This window comes from Lycorma delicatula, chromosome 2 (genome assembly GCF_047948215.1).
Source record: "Lycorma delicatula isolate Av1 chromosome 2, ASM4794821v1, whole genome shotgun sequence".
In the NCBI taxonomy this organism is placed as follows: domain Eukaryota; kingdom Metazoa; phylum Arthropoda; class Insecta; order Hemiptera; family Fulgoridae; genus Lycorma; species Lycorma delicatula.
The window spans coordinates 17,203,785-17,226,980 of record NC_134456.1 but is presented as its reverse complement, the minus strand read 5'-3'; the positions used below and the strand labels follow the sequence as shown (position 1 = coordinate 17,226,980).

At 29.7% G+C, this 23,196-nt stretch overlaps 1 protein-coding gene across 1 annotated transcript in view; it reads left to right on the top strand.

Annotated features, from left to right (window-relative positions):
- The window catches only part of LOC142320508 (uncharacterized), a 525,465-nt gene that overhangs the window by 383,871 nt on the left and 118,398 nt on the right, over positions 1-23,196 (top strand). The window contains exons 2-7 of the mRNA XM_075358371.1: positions 3,396-3,590; positions 5,905-5,949; positions 10,956-11,177; positions 16,055-16,117; positions 17,690-17,953; positions 21,205-21,366. Coding sequence (XP_075214486.1) covers positions 3,396-3,590; positions 5,905-5,949; positions 10,956-11,177; positions 16,055-16,117; positions 17,690-17,953; positions 21,205-21,366 — 951 coding nt within the window. The remainder of the gene's footprint in view (positions 1-3,395; positions 3,591-5,904; positions 5,950-10,955; positions 11,178-16,054; positions 16,118-17,689; positions 17,954-21,204; positions 21,367-23,196) is intronic.

The following is a 23,196-nucleotide window of genomic DNA, read 5'->3' as shown; positions in this document are numbered from 1 at the left end:
GTGGAAAGATTTTTTAAATAGTTCCGTAATTTATTAAAAAGACAAAAAAAAATACAACATCCTTTTTCGTACGCCAAAGTACTTTAGTTACACGTAATTGGTTCTGTTGCCGGGTTTGATAAATATGGATATTATTACTTTTTTTTTAAGAAAAAGCGGCCATTCATTATTTTTATTAAAAATTGTACATTCATAAATAAAAACATAATAATAAGTTAGAATTTTTAATTTACTAAATTTTATTTAAATGATTAATATTTATGGGTGTAAAACAATGATCTGACGGCCCATTTTTGTATCTGGATCCCTCATTCTGATTTTTTGAGGGAACCCCAAGAGATATATCATACTTTAGGAAGAATTATGTTTTCATTTAGTTTTTTTTTTGTGATTTTGTCACATAAGCTTGAAGGTTGTCGCTGAGATATGGAAATGGAATTTTGTATCCTATGAAAAATAGCATGCCTGACTGGATTTGAACCTTGGATCTCTGGATAAAAAGCCGAGATCCTACCATTCTACTACAGAGATCGGTATATACGTAATAATATTAGTGAACATTTAATAATTATGACAAGCTTAGTATTTTATTAGGGAGCTTAAAAATGAAAATTCATATTTGATTCCTAAGAAGAGTCTATATATTCACTTTTGACATCATTCTTTCAATAACAGTTAAACACTTTAAAAAGACTGACCGTGATTTTGTTAAAAAAATTCAAGTATTTTAATAGAGCTTAAAACTGAAATATTAAATTCTAATAAGTATCATAGCAATTTTACTTACTTTCTCATTAGGTTATTTACCTATTTTCTTACAAAAAAAGGGTATAATCAGATAAAAATATTTATAATACACTATTATTCTATCACGTTTCGAACTGTTTTTTTTTTTCTTAATAAAAGCCAAATTTCTTAAACTCTTATTCCTGTTTAGCTGACTTAACGTATGTAGTATAATTTTTCACAATAAAACTCTTTATAAATTTTTTCGCACAATTTTATTTCTTTATTAGCAATTTAATAAAGTTAAACCTCCACGACCGATCTATTTCTCAGAGAAATGATGATTAAATTGAGTGGAAAGGGCACAAGAAGTCGGGAGGCGCGCAATCATGCTGGAAATATACTTTGCGTCTCAGAATTAGAGGAACATCTTCAAGCAACTGCCGCAATGCTTCTTGAAGGAAATGCAAGTACACCCTAGAATTTAAGCGGCCAGGTAATATGAACGTTTCAACAGCTGGTTGTGAAAAAAGCCGCACCGTACATTGACGCTAAATCGGTGTTAAAAATTGCCTTCCACCGTTTCATGATAATTTACTTCTGCTCATGTACGCTCATCGCGTAAGATGTTGACGACAACTCGAGTAAAATTTGCATCGTCGATAAACAAAACATATTTATAGAGTTGTCGATTTGTATTCCACCAGCAGCAGAAGTTCAAGCGAAGCAGACCGTCTCCTGGGTGTACATGTTGAACTGGATGTTTATGATAAAATCTGTTTTGTTTAGTCCTCCAAACCATCGAATGCAAAATTCCGATCCGCTAAGAAAGACGTATACTGTCGCGTGTACTGACACTTGGACTGTGCTAAACTGTATCGATAATAATTTAATCGATAACAATTATCAACATCAACGTTAATAACAATAACATCGTTCGTAGGTGGTACGACTACTAAGTAATGAACCTGTTTCCCGAAGGTTGCGAAAAATTGCGCTAATTGTTTTGGGATCTGGAATCCTGCGACTCGGAAAACGTATTCTACTGCAGCAGCTGCAGCGGTACTATTGCAATACCGAAAGTGAATACCATATCAACGTATTACTCTGTTACAAATAAGTACAGCATTACTTCAATGGCAAACCTATCTCGTTCAAACTAAAATTCACAGCAAATCTTCGCTAACGACGACCATCGTAACGACTGCACAGTTCACAGTACCTGGTATACTTAATATATCTTATAGAGTGATTTGATCACTAATACCATATTGCGTATTGTTAATCAGCTGTTGGTATTTTATTACCAACTTCGAAATAATAATTTTTTAAATAATTTATTGTATTCCTGTCATTAACAAAATAATATTATCTAAGTAATTTTTATTTTACAACTGTAGCTTAATTTCCAGTTTTTTAAACTGTTTAACAGTAAATTTTGTTTTTACGAATTCTTTAGATCACCAAAAAAGGAATCTGGTTTTTATTTACATTAAATAAGTACTTTTCTAACAAATGTAGTAATATACCGTTTCTAAATAAAATTACAAATTTTTCTAACTGTTCTTTGTCATTTTTTAGAATTAAAATCTCTACAAGTTTTGTCTAAACGTTAATATGTTTTTTACCCATTTAACAAAGTTATTGTAAGTAAAACATAAAAAACAGGGTTTTTTACCCCAATTTATTAGTTTTCAATCCAAATTTCTGATAACCTATTGCAGATACGGTTCTGGGAGCTATTTTATTCAATTTTTCAGGTCAAAAACCACAAGAAATCACTAATTTTGTCCCTTAATTTCCATTATTTTCACGAGTAGAATAGGTTATAAAGTCCTGGGAGAACTTAATGATACACAATCTGTATATGATGTACTGCAGTAGACCACTTTTGAAACTAGTTGTGGAAAAAACTATTAAATTGTCTTCATTTTGATTAGAGTTTTAGATTGTTGAATTTTTAAGTAATTTTTTGTTTAAATTCCTCTTTTCGTGTTACCTCTTTTAAATGAGGTAATGAGGTAAGGTCTTAAAATTTTTGAGTTGTATCATAAACATTGGATGTGGTGATCTCATATCTTAAAAAAAAATTGTTTGAAATAGGATCATCTAAAATATTTCATGTTTGTATGATTAACTGCTGAAAAGCTATTTAAGGGTTCCTACACTTTGTTAAAATTCTGTATATTATATTATAATAGTTGAAAAAAAAATGTATTTCTTACAATAAAATTAGCATTAATAAAAATTTTTTAAATAATTTAAAAAGCAATGTTTATTTCTTCAAATTTTATTAAATATTTGTGGATATCTAAAAAAATTAAGACTTTTTAATTAAAAAACATGATGAGTAATCTATATTAACTATAAAATAACATTTCAAATTTTTTTTCTGTTCTGAAAGAGCTGGCATCAGTAGTTATGATTGATGGAAATCGGTAGCCCAGTTGATCAATGGCCCAGTGGAGATTTATAAAATATGTAAAGATGCCATGCCTGACTGTGATTTGAACCCCGGATCTCCATACAAGTTGCTCAGACACTACCTACTCAGTCACGGAGACCAACAAAATAACATTTAGTTGAGAATTAATAATTATCTATTAATGCAATTTTTGACCATTGATATATATAAATAAATAATTTTTTTATTTTCTTTTGATTTACAGGCATGCACAGGATGTTCGAACCCATTCAAATGCGATTGCACTGGGATCAAAGGAGAGCAGGGAGAAATAGGACTACCGGGAATACAGGGACAAGATGGAGTACCAGGTGAAATGGGTGAAGATGGACCTCCAGGACCAAAAGGAGAGAAAGGAATGATGGGAGAGTTTGGTGATATTGGAGAAAAAGGATATCGGGTGGGTAATAATGATTTTATTTTATTTTTGTTTTATAATTCAATTATTTTGCTGCATATAGGCTACATAGTGAATTTGAACTTTACAAAAAAGGGGATATGTGACAAAATTCTGAATTTTTAGTTTTTAATTTCTGTGTATATATTTATGGTGGATAGATTAAATTGTACTTGCAGGGACATGTGAAGTCAGTTTTTATGGTATACAGTTTTTTAGAACAAATCTCTACTGTAAAAAAAGGGATGTGTGAGATGTCACAATGCACATCTTTGTGCAGATTTTATGTTGACAATCGAGCAGTAATCAGGTGCTTCCTTTCTTCAGTAGTGCAGTCCTTGGTATTTAAAGGTTGTCATCTAGTATTTGTTAACTATTAGTTTTGTGTGTTCTTATATATAATCTTGTTATATATATTAACTAGTGTCTATATATTATTTTGTGATGTTGAACATTGCAGAGTGAGTAAAACATGTAAAACTAACTCTGATAATTATAAAAGAAATGTAACAAAAAAACTAATTGTAAAAGTGAACATCACATTAAACAGGGTAGTACATACATTTAACAGGGTAGTATATAAATTTAAAAGTTTTTTCAAGTTTAATGGTCATAATGAAGTTTCATTATGTTAATTAAAAGGCTAAGTATGTTTAATGGTAAAGATGCAAGATATGTATTTACAATCCTTGATCAAATCAAGGAATATCATTTGTAGGAGAAAGTCCAACATAGTAGAAAATGATTCAGTTTTCATTAAAAACAACTTGTATCTTTATAATGTTAAATTACACGAGAAATCTATTCAACTTTGCAAGAACACTTTTATAGCTATGCATAATTTAAGCAAAAAAATACTTATGTCATATAGTTTCAAAGGTCTACTCCTCAAGATCAAATAGAGAAAAAAAGTTCCATTGTTGTTCACAATTTAGTCTGCAAAAAATTGATTTCTTTAAAAATGTGAATGTCAAAAAATTATTTAAGTATAGAATCTTGTAAAGAAATGAAGAAGGTTCTTTTTATTCAATGGGTATCATGTTGGGTTGTAATAATCATGGCATTTTTTGCTTTTGATGTTGCGGCAGTTAATAATTTTACAGTTGTACCGCTGTCTTAAATTGTGCAACCAAGAAATATGTTTTCTTCTGTTTCTTTTGCCTTGTATCATTCCCTGCAGGATAGTTTACAGCAAGATACACTTCTCTCTTTTTCTTAAATCATTCTTCTGAGCACTTCATTCTTTGTTATTTTATTTAACCAACTCAATTTCAAGATCAATCAATATGGTTACATCTTGATGCTTTAGTTCAATTTCTGATGATTTTCTTAATCATCCCATGTTTCGATTACATAATATTACAAAAAAAAAAAAATAATAATATCTCAATATTCTGATTTTAAGACTTAAAATTCTTGGTTTGCAAGTTCAAATACCTATCTGCAAAATCCAATCTTCATTTTATTAAATACTTTTCCTAAGTCATCTAATTTCTTCTATATTCTCTTTACTTTCTTTACATTTCTTTCCAAGTATTTATATTTGTAGACTTTTTCTATTAACTCAACCTTAATCCATTAATTTTCACATTCTTGTGACTTTGCTATGGACATAAATTTAATTTTTTGAAGTTGATTGTTTTTCTATTTTCCTTACTATTATATCAATCAATCTCTGTAAATTCTCCAGTGATTCCACAACCACAATAAGTATGGTTCATCTGTGTATCTGATGTTATTGATAAAGCTATCATTCATACTGATTGATTATCTTCTGTTATTGATAGCTTTATCACACACTTTTTGTGAACAGTAGATTTATTAATTTAATTTTAGTTGTATCCACAATAATTTTGAATTATTTTTTTTGAATATAAGGTAAATAATAATGGTGAAAGTAAAAGTTTTTGTCTTACTTCTTGTTGTATTTCTATTTTCTCAGCGAGCCTGTTACCTACCTTTACATTTCCTTTCTAATTAAAATACAAATTATTTATTAATCTAATATCTCCCATAACAATACGTTTCTACTTAAACAGCTGAACAAGATTGGTATTCCATAAATTATGGCATTTCAGGATAACTTCATTTTTATAGTAGAAGGTAACTGTGGAGAAGACAAAAATTGGAATTTATTAAACATAACTGAGAAGCAGATAGGATGAAATAAAAAACAAAGAGTAATATTAAACCAGTTGAAAAGGTTGTTGATTTAAAAGTAAATATTATCTCATTCATTATAATACAGCTTTTTGTAGTAGATTTTTAATAGTAAAAATAAATCTTTATTTATTTTTCTTTTCTTTTATTTTTGCAGGGGGATCAAGGAATTGGTGGAACTCGTGGACCTCCAGGCATACCAGTAAGTTTATCTTAAGTGTTGGTATACATGACATATAGTGTTATATTTAGAATGTATTCTGGAGATTAGAAAATAAGCATTTTATGATCCAGATTTATGGGTTATGTTTTGTGCGTGTAAGCATTTTGTAATAATAGTAGTAGTAAGAATAATAAGCTGTTCTCTCGCTAAATGGCCAAGAAACTAGCTCATGATAATTTCTTTGTCATAAAATATCTCTTTCTCTGATAGTATATCTATTTCTGCTTCAGCTATTCAGTTACAGTTCAGTTTATAACAAACAATTTAATAGCCTTCTTCTAACTATAGACATACATAAATGTTTAAAAGAAAAAAAATTAGGACAAACTATAATAATTCTTTTATATTTTAATGGAATATGTTCAATAAATATTTTTTTTAAAGATTAATTTAATTTGAAACATTATGTCATTACTTAGGGCTTTAATTTTTTATCTTTAATGCTATTTATGTAAAGAAGGTCTTTGAAATCTTACTTAGCAATTTTCAGTTTTCCTTCTATTAAATAACTTCAATAAGGTTTTCAATTCAACAAGGTTTTCTTTTAATTTTTTTTTTGTTTTATTTATTTCTTACTTTTTATCAAAAGGTCAAATTTTGATGATGCTTTTTATCAGAAGTACCTCCAGCAATACTGATGTAAATTTTTCTACTAAACACTTGTGGAGGATTTTTTTAACTGAAATTTATCTACTTTCATCATTTTTAAAGTTATTCTTAGTTGTTTTTTCCTCATCATTACTCAGTTCTACAGGGTGGCGTATGAAATGATCCAACATTTGGGTTTGTTAAAAAATATTTATTTAAATCGCAATACAGAAAAGTAAAATACAATGTGTTTACTATATACCTGGAGATGATGTTCTGCTTATCATATGTTCAATATGACCACCATCAAATCTAGCAATTTGTTCAACATGAGCTCCTACATTATTAATAACTCGACGACACATATCGCTGGTTATCTCGTATGTCTCAATCATCAACACTCGCTTTTTCATCACTGTACGAGGATGTTTAGTGAAAATCATTTCCTTTAACAATCCCCAAAGAAAATAATCACATGGCTTCAAATCAGGACTGTTTGGGGGCCAGTTCTGTCCACATACAAAACGATTAGGAAATCGACTTGAAATGACATTTGTGTTAAAAGTTTCATGGAGAAAGTCTAAAACAACATTAGCCATGTATGGTCTGGCTCCATCCTGCATGAACCACTTGTTTTTGTAATTGAAACCCTTTTGCGAGAAGCTGAGGAACAAAAATATTATGCACCAAGTTTAGACAACGTTCACTGTTCACTGTCTGTTTAAAAAAGAAAGGTCCTATCAGCCCACGACTTGAGATAAAGGCTCATACTGTAATTCTTGGAGCGTGATACACCTTTTCATGAAGCATATGTGGATTTTCAGAAGCCCAAAAACAAACATTTTGTTTATTAATAACCCGTCTAGGTAAAAATGTGCCTCATCTGAAAACCAATCATTGTTCAACAATACGTCTCGGTTCACAGCCCATTCAGCGTATGCCATTCTTTGATGTTTGCTGTCAACCATTAATTTAGGCAACATTGTTATTTTGTATGGATGCAAATAATTTTTAAAATTAACAACAAATAATTTAATTTGTTGCACAGATTGCCTAGAAATCCCAAGTTGTGCTGCTGCTGCTTTCTTCTTGGGCTTTTCAACAACGCTGCTCTGACAGCTTCCACATTCTGTGGAGAATGAATATTGGCAGGCCGTTCATGCTTACTGTCAAATAATGAACCATTACTATTAAATTTTTCATAGTCTATGTATCGTTTTAATGAGGGTGAGCACCAAGTTTGAAAATAAACACTAAACTGTCTTTGTGTAAGTCCACACTTTTCATTTCATTAAAAAACAACACAGTCTTTATGCACTGTTCAACAGTCAGTCTTCCTTTGTCAGTCATCTTGTAACGATACACAAGCAGTGCCCTCAGAAAGAGAAAAAGCTAATATTCATGAACTGCTGTCACTTCTGCCGACATAAAACACATTAATAATTAATTATTAACCTAAACAAATACTGGATCATTTCATGCGCCACACTGTATGTTGCTATAAATAAATGAAATAAGCTTTTATTATTCCGAATGGTATATAATAATATGAGGGTAAGTCAAAAAGTAAAGGGAAATTTTGATTTCCCTTCCAATCACATCTGTGGCAGCAATGATTGTTCAACTATAACTCATTACCTCTATCAGCTGTTCATTGAAAGTATTGTTTCATTGTTAGCTATTTGTGATTATGTTTAAAAGTCTGTTTAAAATGAGTGCTCCTTTATTTGATTGCACCAAGGAAGAAATGCGAGCAGAGATATGTTTCCTCAGTTCAGAAGAAGTGAAACCAGCAGAGATTATTTGTTGAATGCTGCTGTAATATGGAGAAAGTTGATTGAGCAAAAGCAAGATCTATGAATGAATTGATTGCTTTAAAAATGGTAGGATTTCTCTCTCTGATGAACAGTGCAAAGTAGGCATTCCACTTCAAAGACTAACAACAATATTGAAGCAGTTAAAAAAATGATTCCCAATAATCGATTAATTAAAGTTGATGACATTGGAAGTGAGTTGAATATAAGCCATAGCTCAACATTTTCAGTCATCCATGATTCTTTAAAATTTCAAAAGGTCTGTGCTCACTGGGTTTCACATCAATTAACCAACATCCACATAGAGAATTGTTTGAAAATTTTCCAGAAGCCTTTGTAACATTACAAAGATGAAGGAGACTCATTTCTTAAGTGGATAATAATCATTGATAAGACTTGGGTCCATCACTTTGAACCCAAAATTAAGCGACAAAGTTTAGTGTGGAAACATCCTTCATCTCCCACAGCAAAAAAGTTGAAAACTCAGGTGTCTGCAGGAAAGGTGATGATGACAATATTCTGGGGTATGGAAGGTTCACTTTTGGTTTACTTCATACCTAATGGTCAATCAATAAACAGGGAGAACTACTATGAGCTACTGTATTTACTGAAACAAAAAATCAGATCCAAAAGATGTGGCTAACTTTCTAAAGGTGTGATTTTGCTTCGGGATAACGGTCAACCTTATACAACCAAAAAAACAATCCTTTGCCTTCAAGACCTCAGTTTTGAGCTGCTGGATCACCCTCCATACAGTCCAGACCTGGCTCCAAGTGATATTCATATTTTTAGCCCATTTAAAGATGACCGAAAACTTTCTTCCAGGAAGGAATTCAAAAGCTTGTTAAAAGATTGACTGAGTACGTAGAAGTAGGAGGGAATTATGATGAATCATTTATGTAAGAACAAATAAATATATTGATTTTTTGAATTTCACTTTACTTTTTGACTTGCCCTCGTACATTATAAGATAATGCCATTATAAGATAATGTATTGTAATAAAAGGCATATTTTTAAAATAAGTTCCGTTTTGAATTTTCCTCCAAGATATCTGATGTAAACATGATACTTGCTTAACTCAATTATTTTCATCAATAGTCACCTGTTAGCAACATTAGATTAGTCATTTTATTATTAATTGTTTATATTCATCCATTTTTCAGTGACTTGTTTAATTCCATTGAAACCAAAGATGAAACATGGATTCCTTATTTGAACATCAACACAAAGTGGCAGTCGATGCACTGGCAACATTCATTATCTCCTAGACTGAAAAATTCAGAAAAACAAAATGTCCAAAGAAGTTCTGTAAAGAAGGTTATAGCTGTTCATTTTTTTGGTAAAAAAGTGTATCTTGCTTTTCTAAATTAGTGATTCTGGAATTACTGTTAATGCCAGCACATATTGCAAAACATTAAAAAATCTTAGAAGATTTATAAAAATCAAACAACGTGGGATGCTATCCCAGGGGATTTTGTTTTTGCATGATAATGCCCAACCACACATGGTAAATCAGACAGAGAAGAAATTGGAAAATTTTTGTTGGAAAATCTTCAATCATCTATCCTACAGACCTGACATAGCTCCCAGCGATTATATTATTTTTCTTCACCTTAAATAGTGGTTTGCATCATAACTGTTTGATGCTGACAAGGAATTGAAATATAGTGTGGTTTAATACTTACTACTAGTGTGGCTTTAATACTACTTAGTGTGGTTTAATAGTGTGGTGTGAACTGGTAGCAGATTTTCTTGAAGAAGGAATGAAGATGCCAGTAAAATGCTCTGAAAAATATGTTGAACTTGAAGGCAGCTATGTAGAAAAGTAGTAAATCTAACTTTTATGCACATGTAATAAATTTTGTTCATATTTTTCAGTTTTGGTTTTTATTTTGAAACGGGCCTTACTTTAAAAAAACTCATCTCATATAAAAAAAAAATATAAGACAAAAATCCATATTAATTATTTTAAATTTACTCATGAAATGTTTATGTAAATACATTAAATGTAATAAAATAGTTTTTACAAAATAAATCACTATTAAGAGGGGGGTTATTGAAAATTATTTATTTATTTTTTTTCATTTTCTATTCGTTTTATTTGTTATTTTCAATTTTTAGTTATTTTTTTCCTATAGGTCAGCTTTGTTGAAGGCCTATCCATATATAAAATAAAAATAAAAAATGGAATAAACTTCAAAGAATAATACAGTTGACTTCAAAAAACTGCTCTAAATAGTAATAAAAACCTTTCACTTCCTAAATTTTAAATAATTGTCAAATTAAAGGTTAGGAAGTTGGAGATTTAGTAAAAATGTTGTAGAAACTTTAAAAAAATAAATAAATTTAAGGAACACTGAAAAAAATTATTTTTATTTCATATTTTTTTTTACTTTTTTAGAGAATATAATATTAATTTGTTATTGTTTATTGCATTATAAAAAATTGAGTAGTATTAAAAGATAGCTTATGATGGAAGGACCTGCTGTATTTACTGTTGATAATAATCATACTTATGTATTTAATGGTATCAAGTAGGTAGATAAACATAAATTTGATATTAGTAAATCTCTTATTAACAGGGTCTTATAGGTCTACCAGGTTCAACTGGATCAAAAGGTCTGGATGGATGTAACGGAACTGATGGATTTTCGGGTATTCCAGGAGAAAAAGGAGAATTTGGACTTAGAGGAACACCTGGTAATGATGGATTGAGAGGATTAAGAGGAGATCCAGGAGAGGGTGGAGCAAATAGCCCTGGACAAAAAGGAGATAGAGGTGAAGCAGGAATTCCAGCACTTCAGGTAAATATATATATTTTATAAGACTCTGTTCTCCCACGCGTGCACACACACACAGACACAGACAGACAGATTTTATTTAAACAAAAATGTTTAATTATTATTGCACTGTAATTCCTGAATATAATTACTTAGGTCATGATAGTATATTCTTATAATTTACATTATAAGTAATGGTGCTGTGTGCTGAAAGTTAAACTGAGTGACAGCAGATTTAAATGACAGATGACCTCATTTCAAAATTGATATAAAATACTACATCAAAATTATTAATTGATCTAGCCATCCAGTTAACCTAATTTACTCGTATGAAGGAATTAAATGGTATGCTTAATAATATGGAGCAATAGCATTTATTATTTAAATTGTGCATTAAATAAGATGTGAGTCATGTACTTAACCCGGTATCAAAAACAAAGAAACAATTCAATATTTATTAGCCACCTTTATGACACTTGTCACTAAAAATAATGGCTGACATTCTGTGTTTGATTCTTGAGAATGATTCGTCAAGCTCTTTAAAAAAAAAATTATTTAATATTTATACATACTGCACAATCATATTAACATTACTTCTGGACTTGGTTGGCACAATCAACACCAGTCTACAATGTAGCCAACTTAATTTAACATGCGGGGAAAAATGTGAACTAATAATACTTTGTAAATGAAGTACATGAAGTAATCTACCTATTTTTTTCTTTATCAAAGTATTTAATGATATTGTTAATAATATTTCCACCAGCACTATGAATATTTGGTTTTCTCTTATTTGTGTACTTGTGGACTTCATGACAATAAAGTAACAAAAGGTAGACTAAATTTAATAGTAACTGAACATTTTGTAAATAAACAAAAGTACAAATTCTGTGAGCTTTGTATGGTGTTGGTTGTTAAGGAAGATTCTATTGGGATAATTGGATCTTAGTTTTAATGTCACAACCATACACATACGTTATGACATGTGTGAATCATTAGTGATCAGTAGCTATCAATTGTTCTGTCAATTACCTATCAATTGTTCTGCGATGTCACTGTTGAAAATTCAACAGTTCAGAACAAATTTGCTGCCACTTGTTTCATACCAAAAAAAAAGGTCAGTCAAAATTGTTTCACATAAGCCGTAAGAGATTCCCAACTTTTCAGCAAGTTCTCTAATAATGATTCAGCAATTATTGACCACAATGTCATTTATTTTATCAATATTTTCATTGGTTGTTAATGTGTTTGGACATCCAAGCCTTTTGTCATCTTCAGTATCTTGACAGCCTTCTTGAAATTGTTTGCACCATTCATAAACACTTGATGTTAACATAACATCTTCCCCAAAAGCCTTCTCTAACATCTTCACTGCTTCACTAAGGTTAATTCCACCTTTAATCCAAAACTTAATGCAAATCCTTTGTTCCATAATGTTCAAACAAAATAAATTAACATTCAAAATAAAATACTTCTCAAGTGCTCAGTTACAGATTTGAACTAAGCCCTTTAATATGGCTGAAAATATTTTTGTATATAATAAACAGTGCTACCATCGTGTCAGAAAATATGAATGCAGACAAAGACGAAGCAATCAGAATTAAAAAAATTCTTGTTATTTTTTGATCACACCTCATATGCATAATCTCCCCCATTCCTATCAGATACCAAGGTACATATATATTTTCTTTGACTTTTATTTCTTCATCCTCTAAAGTGTGAAAATCTTTACTTTTCATTCAGAAGATTATGGGGTTGAATCTTTATCAGATAAATTTTCCCATTTTACAGAATTTATTTCTTATAAAAAAAATTATAGCAGTTATAACTGGATGACAGCTTGCAGTAGTTAGTTCATGAATTAATTAGTAATCACATTAATATAAATGTACTAAACTTAGACATGTGGTTACATTGAAATATCTGAATACCTATAAATCAGAAATACCTGAATAAAAAAATCTTTAGACACATATACACAACTTTAATGACATGTAAACAAAATCACAGATACTACCTTTTATTATGTAATGAACTACTAAATTTTTATCTATTTTTTACCCATCTTTTAAAAATGTAACTTGTATGTATATCCATGTTTGACATTATAGCAACAGAAATAAAGGAGCATGAGTTTATGTAATTCTGTTTTTTTTTTTTTTAGTTTTTTCATAAGTTTTATGGTTTTAACTAATAAGTATAACTAGTCACTTAATGGAAATGCAAAAACTGCTACCAAACTAATTTAATGTCGGTGATCTGTGGAAATCATTTGATATTAAAAATTTTTCTTTAAAAAATTTTTTTATAACCTATTTAGGTATTTTAGGTTTGTCTATGTAATAGAGCCACTCAATATGCTTTCTTTAAAGATTATAATTATAATATTAATAATATTAATAATAAATAAGCAATTAATAATACAAAAACTCTTGTTCAGTTCTGCACCAGAAGACCAACTTTTTGTTATTTTAGTTTATTTCCTTTTGTCGCACTCAAACACATACCCAGTCATCCTTCAAAGTGCCTTCAAAAGTAGGTAATGCTATATGAATACGCTGAACAATATTGCTAACAATAGGTAAAGAAACATCACCATTCCAACTTACAACATCATAAAAAAACATACTTTTAACTTTCCCCGCTCAAAGTTTTCGCCTTAAATTGAACATAACTCAACCAATTTTCATAAAATTTTCACATTCACAACTTCAGATACACTACTGAAGCATATCTAAATATCAGTGAAATTGGTCAAGTAGTTTTGGAGATTTTCGAGCAAAAGCTTTTTTTTATAGTCGTATAAATAAATACATAAGAAATCACAATTTATGTGAATGATATTTCCATACTCCTCATACCGTAAAATGTAAAGAAAATACATTTTCACCCCCCCTCCCCATCACTCATCATGTGACCAAAAGTAACACTGAAAAAACTTTTCAGTTACTTTTCTTTAAAGTCAGTAAAAATCTCAATAAAAGCAAAACTTAAGCATTACAGTATGAAAATTATACCAGAAGGCCTGTTTCCATCAGAATGCATTAGTTTAAAGTCAGGTAAAATAAATGCAATAAAAAAAGGAAAATCTTAACAAATACAAATTCTGAAGTAATAAAAAGCTTTACAAATACAATGAAACTTGAAAAAATATAAGAGACAAATTCTTTAGCCACCTTATGAGAATCAATGATAACAGGCTCACAAAACAAATGGTCAGAAGAGAGAAGGCAAAAACAAAGCAAAAGAATGAAGAACTATTGGAAGACTAGAAAAGAAAACGCCCAGAAGAAAGAGAAATGAATAAAAAATATTGCTTCAGAAGTCTTTGGAAAAAAATAAATAAACGGCCAAAATAATAATAATAATAAAATGGCCAAAGAAAGATTAAAATTGAACTATAGAAAAGGAAACTTTCCAAATTCTAATCCACCTTTAAACAAGAAATAAATAAACTATTAAAGAACTTTTAAGTATTATAAAGTATCTGGAGAATATTCCGTAACAGCAGAGCTTCTAAAAACAGATAGAAAAGACTTAATAAATTACAAATGTAACATTTTCCAAAACATTTGCCAAACTGAAAAAATCCCAAAGGAATGGAAAATTACAATAATTCACCCATTACATAAGAAAGAAAGTAAGCCAGATCCAAATAATTATCAAGGAATCTCCTTTTTAGCTGTAGTGTATCCAAATAAAACAGAATTGAAAAAATTCTATATGATAACTTGGAGAACACTAGTTTTAGAAAAGAAAGATCATGTCTGGAAAAAAAAAACTTAAAAACCATAATTAGACAGAGAAATGGATCTTCCAGAAGCTTTTCTAACTTTTATAGACTTCAAAAAGGCATATGACTCTATAATTAGGATAACCCTATTTAATATTACATAGGAATTAAGAATAGAGCAAAAAACAAAAACGTAATTAAAGAAACTCTAACATAAACACAATTTTTTGTATAAAAATTGTATCAAAAAATTGACTTTGTTGGCGGCTTAGGTTACAAAAAAAAAATTAAATAAAATGCATGAGTTTTGCCTTAATAGATGATTAGCCTTCCTACCAAAATATCTAGAATCAATGCAAAAACAAATAAAATCTTAAATAAAATTGCTAATAGAAATGCATACAAATTTCCAGCAAACAAACAAAATATATGACTTACTTTAAAACCATACCAAAGTTTTAAAAAATAGAGATAGAAAATTTGAATTATTAAAATACCTAGGTGAAGTAACAGAACAAAATGGGCTAGAAGAGAAAGCTCTAGAATAAAGAATAACAAAATAAATAAAATTTATGCATTAACTAAGAACCTTTATAATAAAAAATTCCTATCCAGAATTGCAAATTTAAGTTACTAGAATACCATGTTAAAGCCAGAAGCTTCATAAGCCCCTGAAGACTTATCTCTCTAAAATAAAGGTTTAGTAGAAAAAATAGAGAAGTACAAAAAAATCTTGCAGAAAATGTTTTAACCTTTAAAAACTTAAGAAGGTTGAAAAATACAACCCAAGGTAAAGGTATATGAACAAACAGAAAAATTCTCTAATACAATTAAAAGCAAAAACTACAATTTTATGACCGCTTGAATAATGATAGATTTAAAAAGAAAGTATTCAACACTTTGTAAATAAAAAAAAGTTTACACGGTTTAAAGAAAACTCTAAAGATTTAAATGAAAAACGAATAACTGCAGAAGACATTAAAAATAGAGAAAAAATGAATAAACAGGACAAATCCCCTCCCAAAAAAGATGGAGCAAAATGGGCACAAAAAACACTCAGAAAAAAATGAAAACATTAAATTTATAATTAAAAATTATAAAATAATTTGTCTTTTAGCAGGAATTTTTTTTTATTTTTTATGTTTGCTTTAATTTTAACTTTTTTAAGGGCCCACCAGGACCAAAAGGTTACCCCGGTCCTGAGGGATATCCTGGAGAACCTGGAATTCCTGTAAGTATTTAATTGCTGCATTTAATATTATTATTTTATAGTATTTAATAATAGATTACTATATAACTTATGGTTTTGTTAATCGTTGTAAAATACATATTTACATCTTATATGCAAATGTTATATGCTTTATGCAAATGAACTCTTGAGAATTGTGATGAAGAGTAACTAATCACCTAAAAGCTGTTTCATTATCATTTCTGATGTTCTGTTTGGTTGCAGGTCCCTTACATTACCACTGTCTCCATCCATTAATTTCTGTCGCAAGCCTTCTCCTCTGTCCATTTATAGTTTCCAATCTTCACCTTACCTATTAAAGTCATCCTTCTTCTCCATTTCTAACTTCTCTTTCTACTGACTCTTCTAATGCAGTAGTCAAGATTCCACTTCCTCTAACCACACGTCCAAACCAAATTTCCTTTTCTTTTGTGAAATTCTCACACAGTGTTCTTTCTTCTTTAATCCTGGTTAATTACTTCCTTGTTTCTCATTCTATATGTCCATCTTACTTTCTTCATCCTTCTTCACACCCCTATCTCAAAACTCTTAATGTAATCCCTCTCTCTCTTCCTCATGATCTTAGCTTACTTTCTTACAACAAGATACTCTATAATGCTATATTTAGGATTTGGCTAACCACTTCCTTAATTCTAAGTCCAGACTTTTACCGCATAGTAATTTTCTCTTCTTACTGAAGGCTTCTTTTACCATCCCATCAGTAACCTTCCTTTTATTTTCATTGTGCTCTTCCAGTCTTCTGGACCATAGTTCCCAAATATCTGTAATTTTTTACTTTTTCTATTTTTCCTTTACTTAATCTTATCACTAAATCCTGTTTGTTGTTTATTTCCATAGTGCAGTTTATAATTGAAAAATATCTTTACTCCATAGAAGGATTTTTTCCCCCTCTGATAATAAATTGGATAGTTGTGGGTTAACAATTAATTATATTTAAGTTTAATTTTTATCTCACTTTATAAGTGACATTACTTTATGATAGACTTTATGAGTCACCTGGGATGAAGCTGTTAAAAAATGTATTGGTGTTTATTTTCAGTGGGATAATATGATTACTCAACTTGTTATTCTAAATCTATTTTTTTATTATTATTATTATTATTATTATTATTATAAATGATAAACTATACTGTTTAATAGTAATTGTTTAATACCCAAAGCAAAATTTATTAGCAAAATGTTTTTCATTAAATTAAGTTAAATTTTCTCTTTATAAAAATATTTTAAGTTTCTTTGATAATTCCACTGACCTTTATGGGCTTGTAATGCTTTCTGCCTTCCCTGGGTTCAAAATCCAGTCAGGCTTGGCATTTTTCATTATAAAAATCGGGTATTAAGCATGTAGTGGCTTGAAAAAGGAATTAATAAATAATCAATATCACTAATTATAAAGTTGAGTTGTCAAATTGATGTGTACTTTATTGGTAGAATTTTTTTATTTTCTTTTATAAATTGTTACATTATTATGTACTTGGGCATTTAGCTTAAATATTTTGCGAATCAAAAAGTGTTAGAAATTAAAAAACAGTAATGTAAATTTTATTTTGTCAATAGGGACCGATTGGGCCAACTGGATATCCTGGTCGTCCTGGAGATGCTGGAGAATCTAAGTATGGATTACCTGGTGCGAGAGGGGAGACTGGTGATACTGGAGAAAAAGGTCCGACTGGAATTATAACATATGAAGAAAATGGTGAGCAAGAATCAGTATTACCAGATCCAACTGTTTTAGCTAAAGGACCAAAAGGTGAAAAGGGGACATATGGTGAATATGGTTTAAGAGGTCGAAAGGCTGAATCTGGAAATAGAGGTCCTCCTGTAAGTAGATTCGTATATCTGTAGATATGATATATCTGTAAGTAGATATTAATTTATTGCAATAATAATTTGTTTTTAAAAACAGATGAAACCCTTCGAATGAAGTGGATAATTTAGGCATGGTTTACTTTTATATTACTCAATTTGTCTGATATCTATTTGTTACACTACTTAAGATTGTCTTCTTTTCTTTTGGCAACATTTTCTCACCAGAGGTTGATGATAATCACCTATTACTTTTCTCTATTCCATAAAAGATCTGTAAGAAATCAGAACCTCTTCTGACCAATCTCTCATTTTCCTCTAACTTTACCAATAATTATTAACTGTAGATACAATATTTATTACCTCTAAAAATATTGCCAGAATACAATGCTGCCCTTTCCTTTTTAATGTTAATTAATAACTCCATTTTCTTACAGATTTTTCAAAGAACCTCTGTTGTATTCGTTAATCTATCTACCAAATAAATTTCAAGAATACACCTATAGAGCCACAACTCAAAAGTATCTGATCTTGACATGCTTTTAGTTTTTAACATCCATCCTTCAACTCCATGTAATACTGCGAACACATAACACTCTACAGCTCTCCAACAAGTTCATGATTACATAATAAAGGTCTCTCAAAAAAAGTCAAAATTGCATGTTTCCGGAATGTGAAAAACATTTACAGTTTTATTGTTTCTTTCAATTTTTTTATTAATATAAGTGAGACTGAGAGTCTTTAAATTAAAATTTATTTTACTTTAGTGGCGCATCAAGGTTTTACTTAGATGGTCACTAAATGCAGTACATCAGTAATCCTCATTCTTTTCATAAACTGTCATTAGTTGTTTTTTTATGCAATTTCTTGCCACCATGCAACAGGTTCATAATATTTTTTAATTAGAGATGATAAATTACTCAATCTAATAATTTATTTACTTTTAGGAGAAAATGTATAATAATGTTTGTTTTAGCAAAATATATGTATATGCTACTGGTCAAACACTAATCAAATAATAACAATGGTTAATGATACAAAATGATGAAAGAAATTTCTGGTTGTCTGAAATCAAAAGATTGGAGATTAATTTAAGAGTTTTAATAAATCAAACACTTAACAAAGGTATTTTTAATATTATCTTTATCTTTAATTATTCAGTCATGGTAAGTTTATAAAAAAATTGATATAATGTAATTATATCAGAAAGGGTGATTCAGAAAGTTCTGGACTGACAAAGAATCACAAAATCTTTAAGAAATTTTTTTTCAACGTAGTCATTTTTCATTCAATATATTTAGGCCAACTACTTCCTAAATTTTTAATGCAATAATGTAATATCAATGTTATATGAAATGTCCAACCTGCAAAATAAGCAGTTGTCTCAGCTTTGAGCTCATCATTTGAAGACAATATTCTTTCAGCAAGCCATTCCTTCAAATTTTGGAAGAGAAACTAATTGCTAGAAGCCAAATCTGGTAAATACAATGCATGTGAAAGCACTTTGAAGCATTGGTCATAGAGGTTTGCAGCAACAATCCTAGACAAGTGTGCAGGCGCATTATAATGATGAACAATATCACTTTCTTTTTGTCCAGACATGGACATTTAGTCTGAATAGAACCCTTCAATCAGTCAAGTAGTAAAGCATAATACTCGCCAGTAATGATTCTGCCATCTTTGGTTAGTCTGTGAGCACAGCACTATGAAAATCCCCAAAAATAAACTGACCCGTGACTTTTTCTACAGATGGAACAATTTTAATTTGCTTTGGTGCACTTTTACCTTCTCCCACCTAATTTTTGTAAGTCTCTGCCATGTAATATAGTGAGTAGATGTTTCATCTACTGTTATAAAACATCGAAGAAACACAGCAGATTAGCTTTTAAATAAGTCTAAACACCTAGAGAATTGTTCAGTTGAATGCATTTTTAGTTGACTGTTAACAAACGCAGCACCCATCCAGCAGAAAGCTTTTTCATACCCAAAAGGTCATGTAAAATGTAGTGGATATGGTCTATTGAGATGTTTTCTACGTTCAGTCAGGGATCATTTAATAAGAATTGTAAATTTTTGTGAAGATTTTGTTGGTTATAGTGCTCTTGGGCATCACAAGTTTTCAATATCTTGAATGGATGTACAACCACATTTAAATTCACCAGCCCACTTTTTTAAAGTTAAAAATGAAGGGAAAGAACTGTTTTTAAAGTGGAATCTAACACTTTTTGTATGTCTACAGTGGTTAAACCTTTTAAAACAAAGAACTTTAGGACAGCTCAAACTTCAATTTTATCCATTTTTCAAAAAATTCCAAAATTTGTTAGTTTATTTGATTGCCACAAATAAGCACCCTGACCTCCAAAGGGGAAGTCATCTACCTTTGATGACCATGGTCGCCACATCACCCCCTCCATTTCTAGTCCTGGTGAGCATTACTGGAGGTCATTAAAGGCACTCATCTGAAACTTTGCAATACTCCATTTAAAGAATCTACTTGATAAATATCATATTCATTTGGTCATACTTGTGCCTTCTCTGGTCAGGCTGAGAATTTTCTGGACAACCCTATTTTTTTAGTTTATAAGTAAGGAATAAAGCTAACTTTAGCTAAATTTAACAACTAACTAAAGGTTAGTTGTTTAATTTTATTTATCATATTAATATAAAAAGTATTTTAAGAAAGAAGTCATAGTTTTGTTAAATATATTTTTATTTGTATTAATCATTCAAAATCTAAAGCAAAATAATTTAGATAATTTCTTAATTGCATTTCTTTCTAAACTGCATTTATCTTGTATGATTTAGGCATTTACAATATTGTCATTGTATGTTTTTATTTACATGGGATATATATGAGATTATATGTAATGAAATCATTGTAAACTGCATTTCATATTAACATTTATAATATTTTTTACATCAATGTTTGATAAAATTTGTTGATATTATTAATATTTATTGAGTTATTTGCAAAAAATATTTATTTGTCCCCCTTTTTGCTCCTCAAAATACTCTACATACATTAATGTTCAGAAATGCAGTGTGTAAACCAATATGTTGAAAAAAAAAAATAGTCAGTAATTATTTTGTTTTTAATTGTATATTTTCACTCTATGTAGAATGAAAAACTTATTCATAACAATAATATATGTTATTATTTTACTAGTTTCTTTTTTTCTGATTACATATTTTTGTATTACTTTAAAATGTTCTGATAAGTCTACATCACTTTTAAAAATGTTAGTTGTTATATTATCATGTTCTAGGGTCTACCAGGATTGCATGGTCCTAAAGGTATGAAAGGAGAACAAGGTAGTGATGGACCTCGTGGGAAACAAGGATTAGTTGGTCGTTTAGGACCAAGTGGAAGTAAAGGAGATAAAGGTGCTCCAGGATATTATGGAAATCCTGGACCGGATGGACCTAAAGTAAGTTTATTCAGTATTTTAATCTTTTTCTTTTAAAAATATTTCTTAGATTGTGTTTCTTAGATTCTTAGACCACAATCTAAGAAATATTTTTATAAGTATTTTCTATAAATCATTAAATCAGTTATCATATAATGCTATAGATCCAGTTAAGGACTTTTGCATTACATAAAATGTTTAAAGTTATAAGGAAAACAGGACCTAAATATAAGATAAGATGAAATATAGGATAATATGCTCATACATATAGGATAAGGTAATATGTTTTATTAACTATATAACCTTGAGATACTCACTTAAGTAATAATATTGTCTTTTTATGCCAAAAAAAACACAGTATTGAACTTTGTAATACTTATTTACATTACATAATATTGATGATCACTATATTAGAATAATATTGAAATACCCAAGTCCCCTTTGTACGTTACAAGCTTTCACTTAACTGTAGGTTATTGTTCTATCCTTTTTTTTTTTAAATAATAAATGACAATGTTTCTTCGTTTATTTAATAACGATCTCTTTTGGTATCATTTTCATACACACCTTTGTTACATTCAAATTTTACATTGAATTTGGCTGATGAATAAATTTTTTACATTTCTGCCATTATGAGGGTTGATCGATAAATAAAGTAAAGAGATAAATGACTGTAGAAAAATTACTATATATTCAGTGACACTGAAATTAACATTAATTTGGCTACATTTAGACATTTGACTCAGACACCACATAAAAATTTCTTGAGAGGATTGAACAAAAGAAATCTGATAGTGCAAGATCAGGTCTGTAAGGTGGATGTGGCAGTATCTCCCAAACCGTCTTTTGAATAGCTTCCCATGTCTTTTAAGTGATATGATTGAGGGAGTTATCATGTAGAAAACTTATGCCTTTTGATTTCCTCATTATTGCAGTTTTTTCTTTTATTTTGTGGTATATCACAATAATAATACGCTACAAAATTTGATGTTGATTGTACATTGTTCTTTCTAAATAGTCACAATAAACTGAGTCTTTATAGGTCCAAAACACCATTAGCATCACCTTCCAGCTGACATGTAGGTTTTGAATTTTTTTCTGGTGGGCAAACTTGTATGTTTCCATTCTGTGATGTTTGGATTCAGACTAAAATTATAAATCGAAGTTTCATCACAAGTTACTCAATTATTACGACTAAGAAAAGCATTACCTTCTGCTCAAAACTATTGTTTGAATTCTGTACAAATGTGAATAAGGATGTCTTTCTGATTTGAGTCGACTGTCACAGAACCCATCTTAAACACATTTTGCAATAACTGAGCTTATTACTGATTATGAACAGTGCTCACACAAAATTTTTTAGCACTTTCAACAATTTTTATGCATCTGTCCTTGTGAAAAAGAACATAATGTGATTTTGCTAAGCATCAATCAAAACTTTCATCCATCTTCTATACTATAATGAAAATTGATGACATTCGTTCTGCCCAAATTTAACTGTTCAATTCACTTATAAAAATTGCATGGTTAATAAACTTTTACTACAACGTTTTAACATTCACAAGTGAATTTTTGTCGGTTTTACATCCTCCAAAAATAAAATACTTATCACAGCACGTAGCACACTGTTCTTCCATGATATGTGTTTCAAGTGAAGCCAACGTTTTGAAATAAACAAAACAGTTAATAATAATAATGGAAATTATTTTCAAATAATTGATACTTTCTGTCAGGGGTGTCAACTTGAATGTAAGGCACTTTCTGTTTATTCAATTAAATACTCTTTCTGCTATTGCAATTTGTCTCTAATTATAAAATGACCTCATACTTTAATGCTCAGTTGTTAATTGT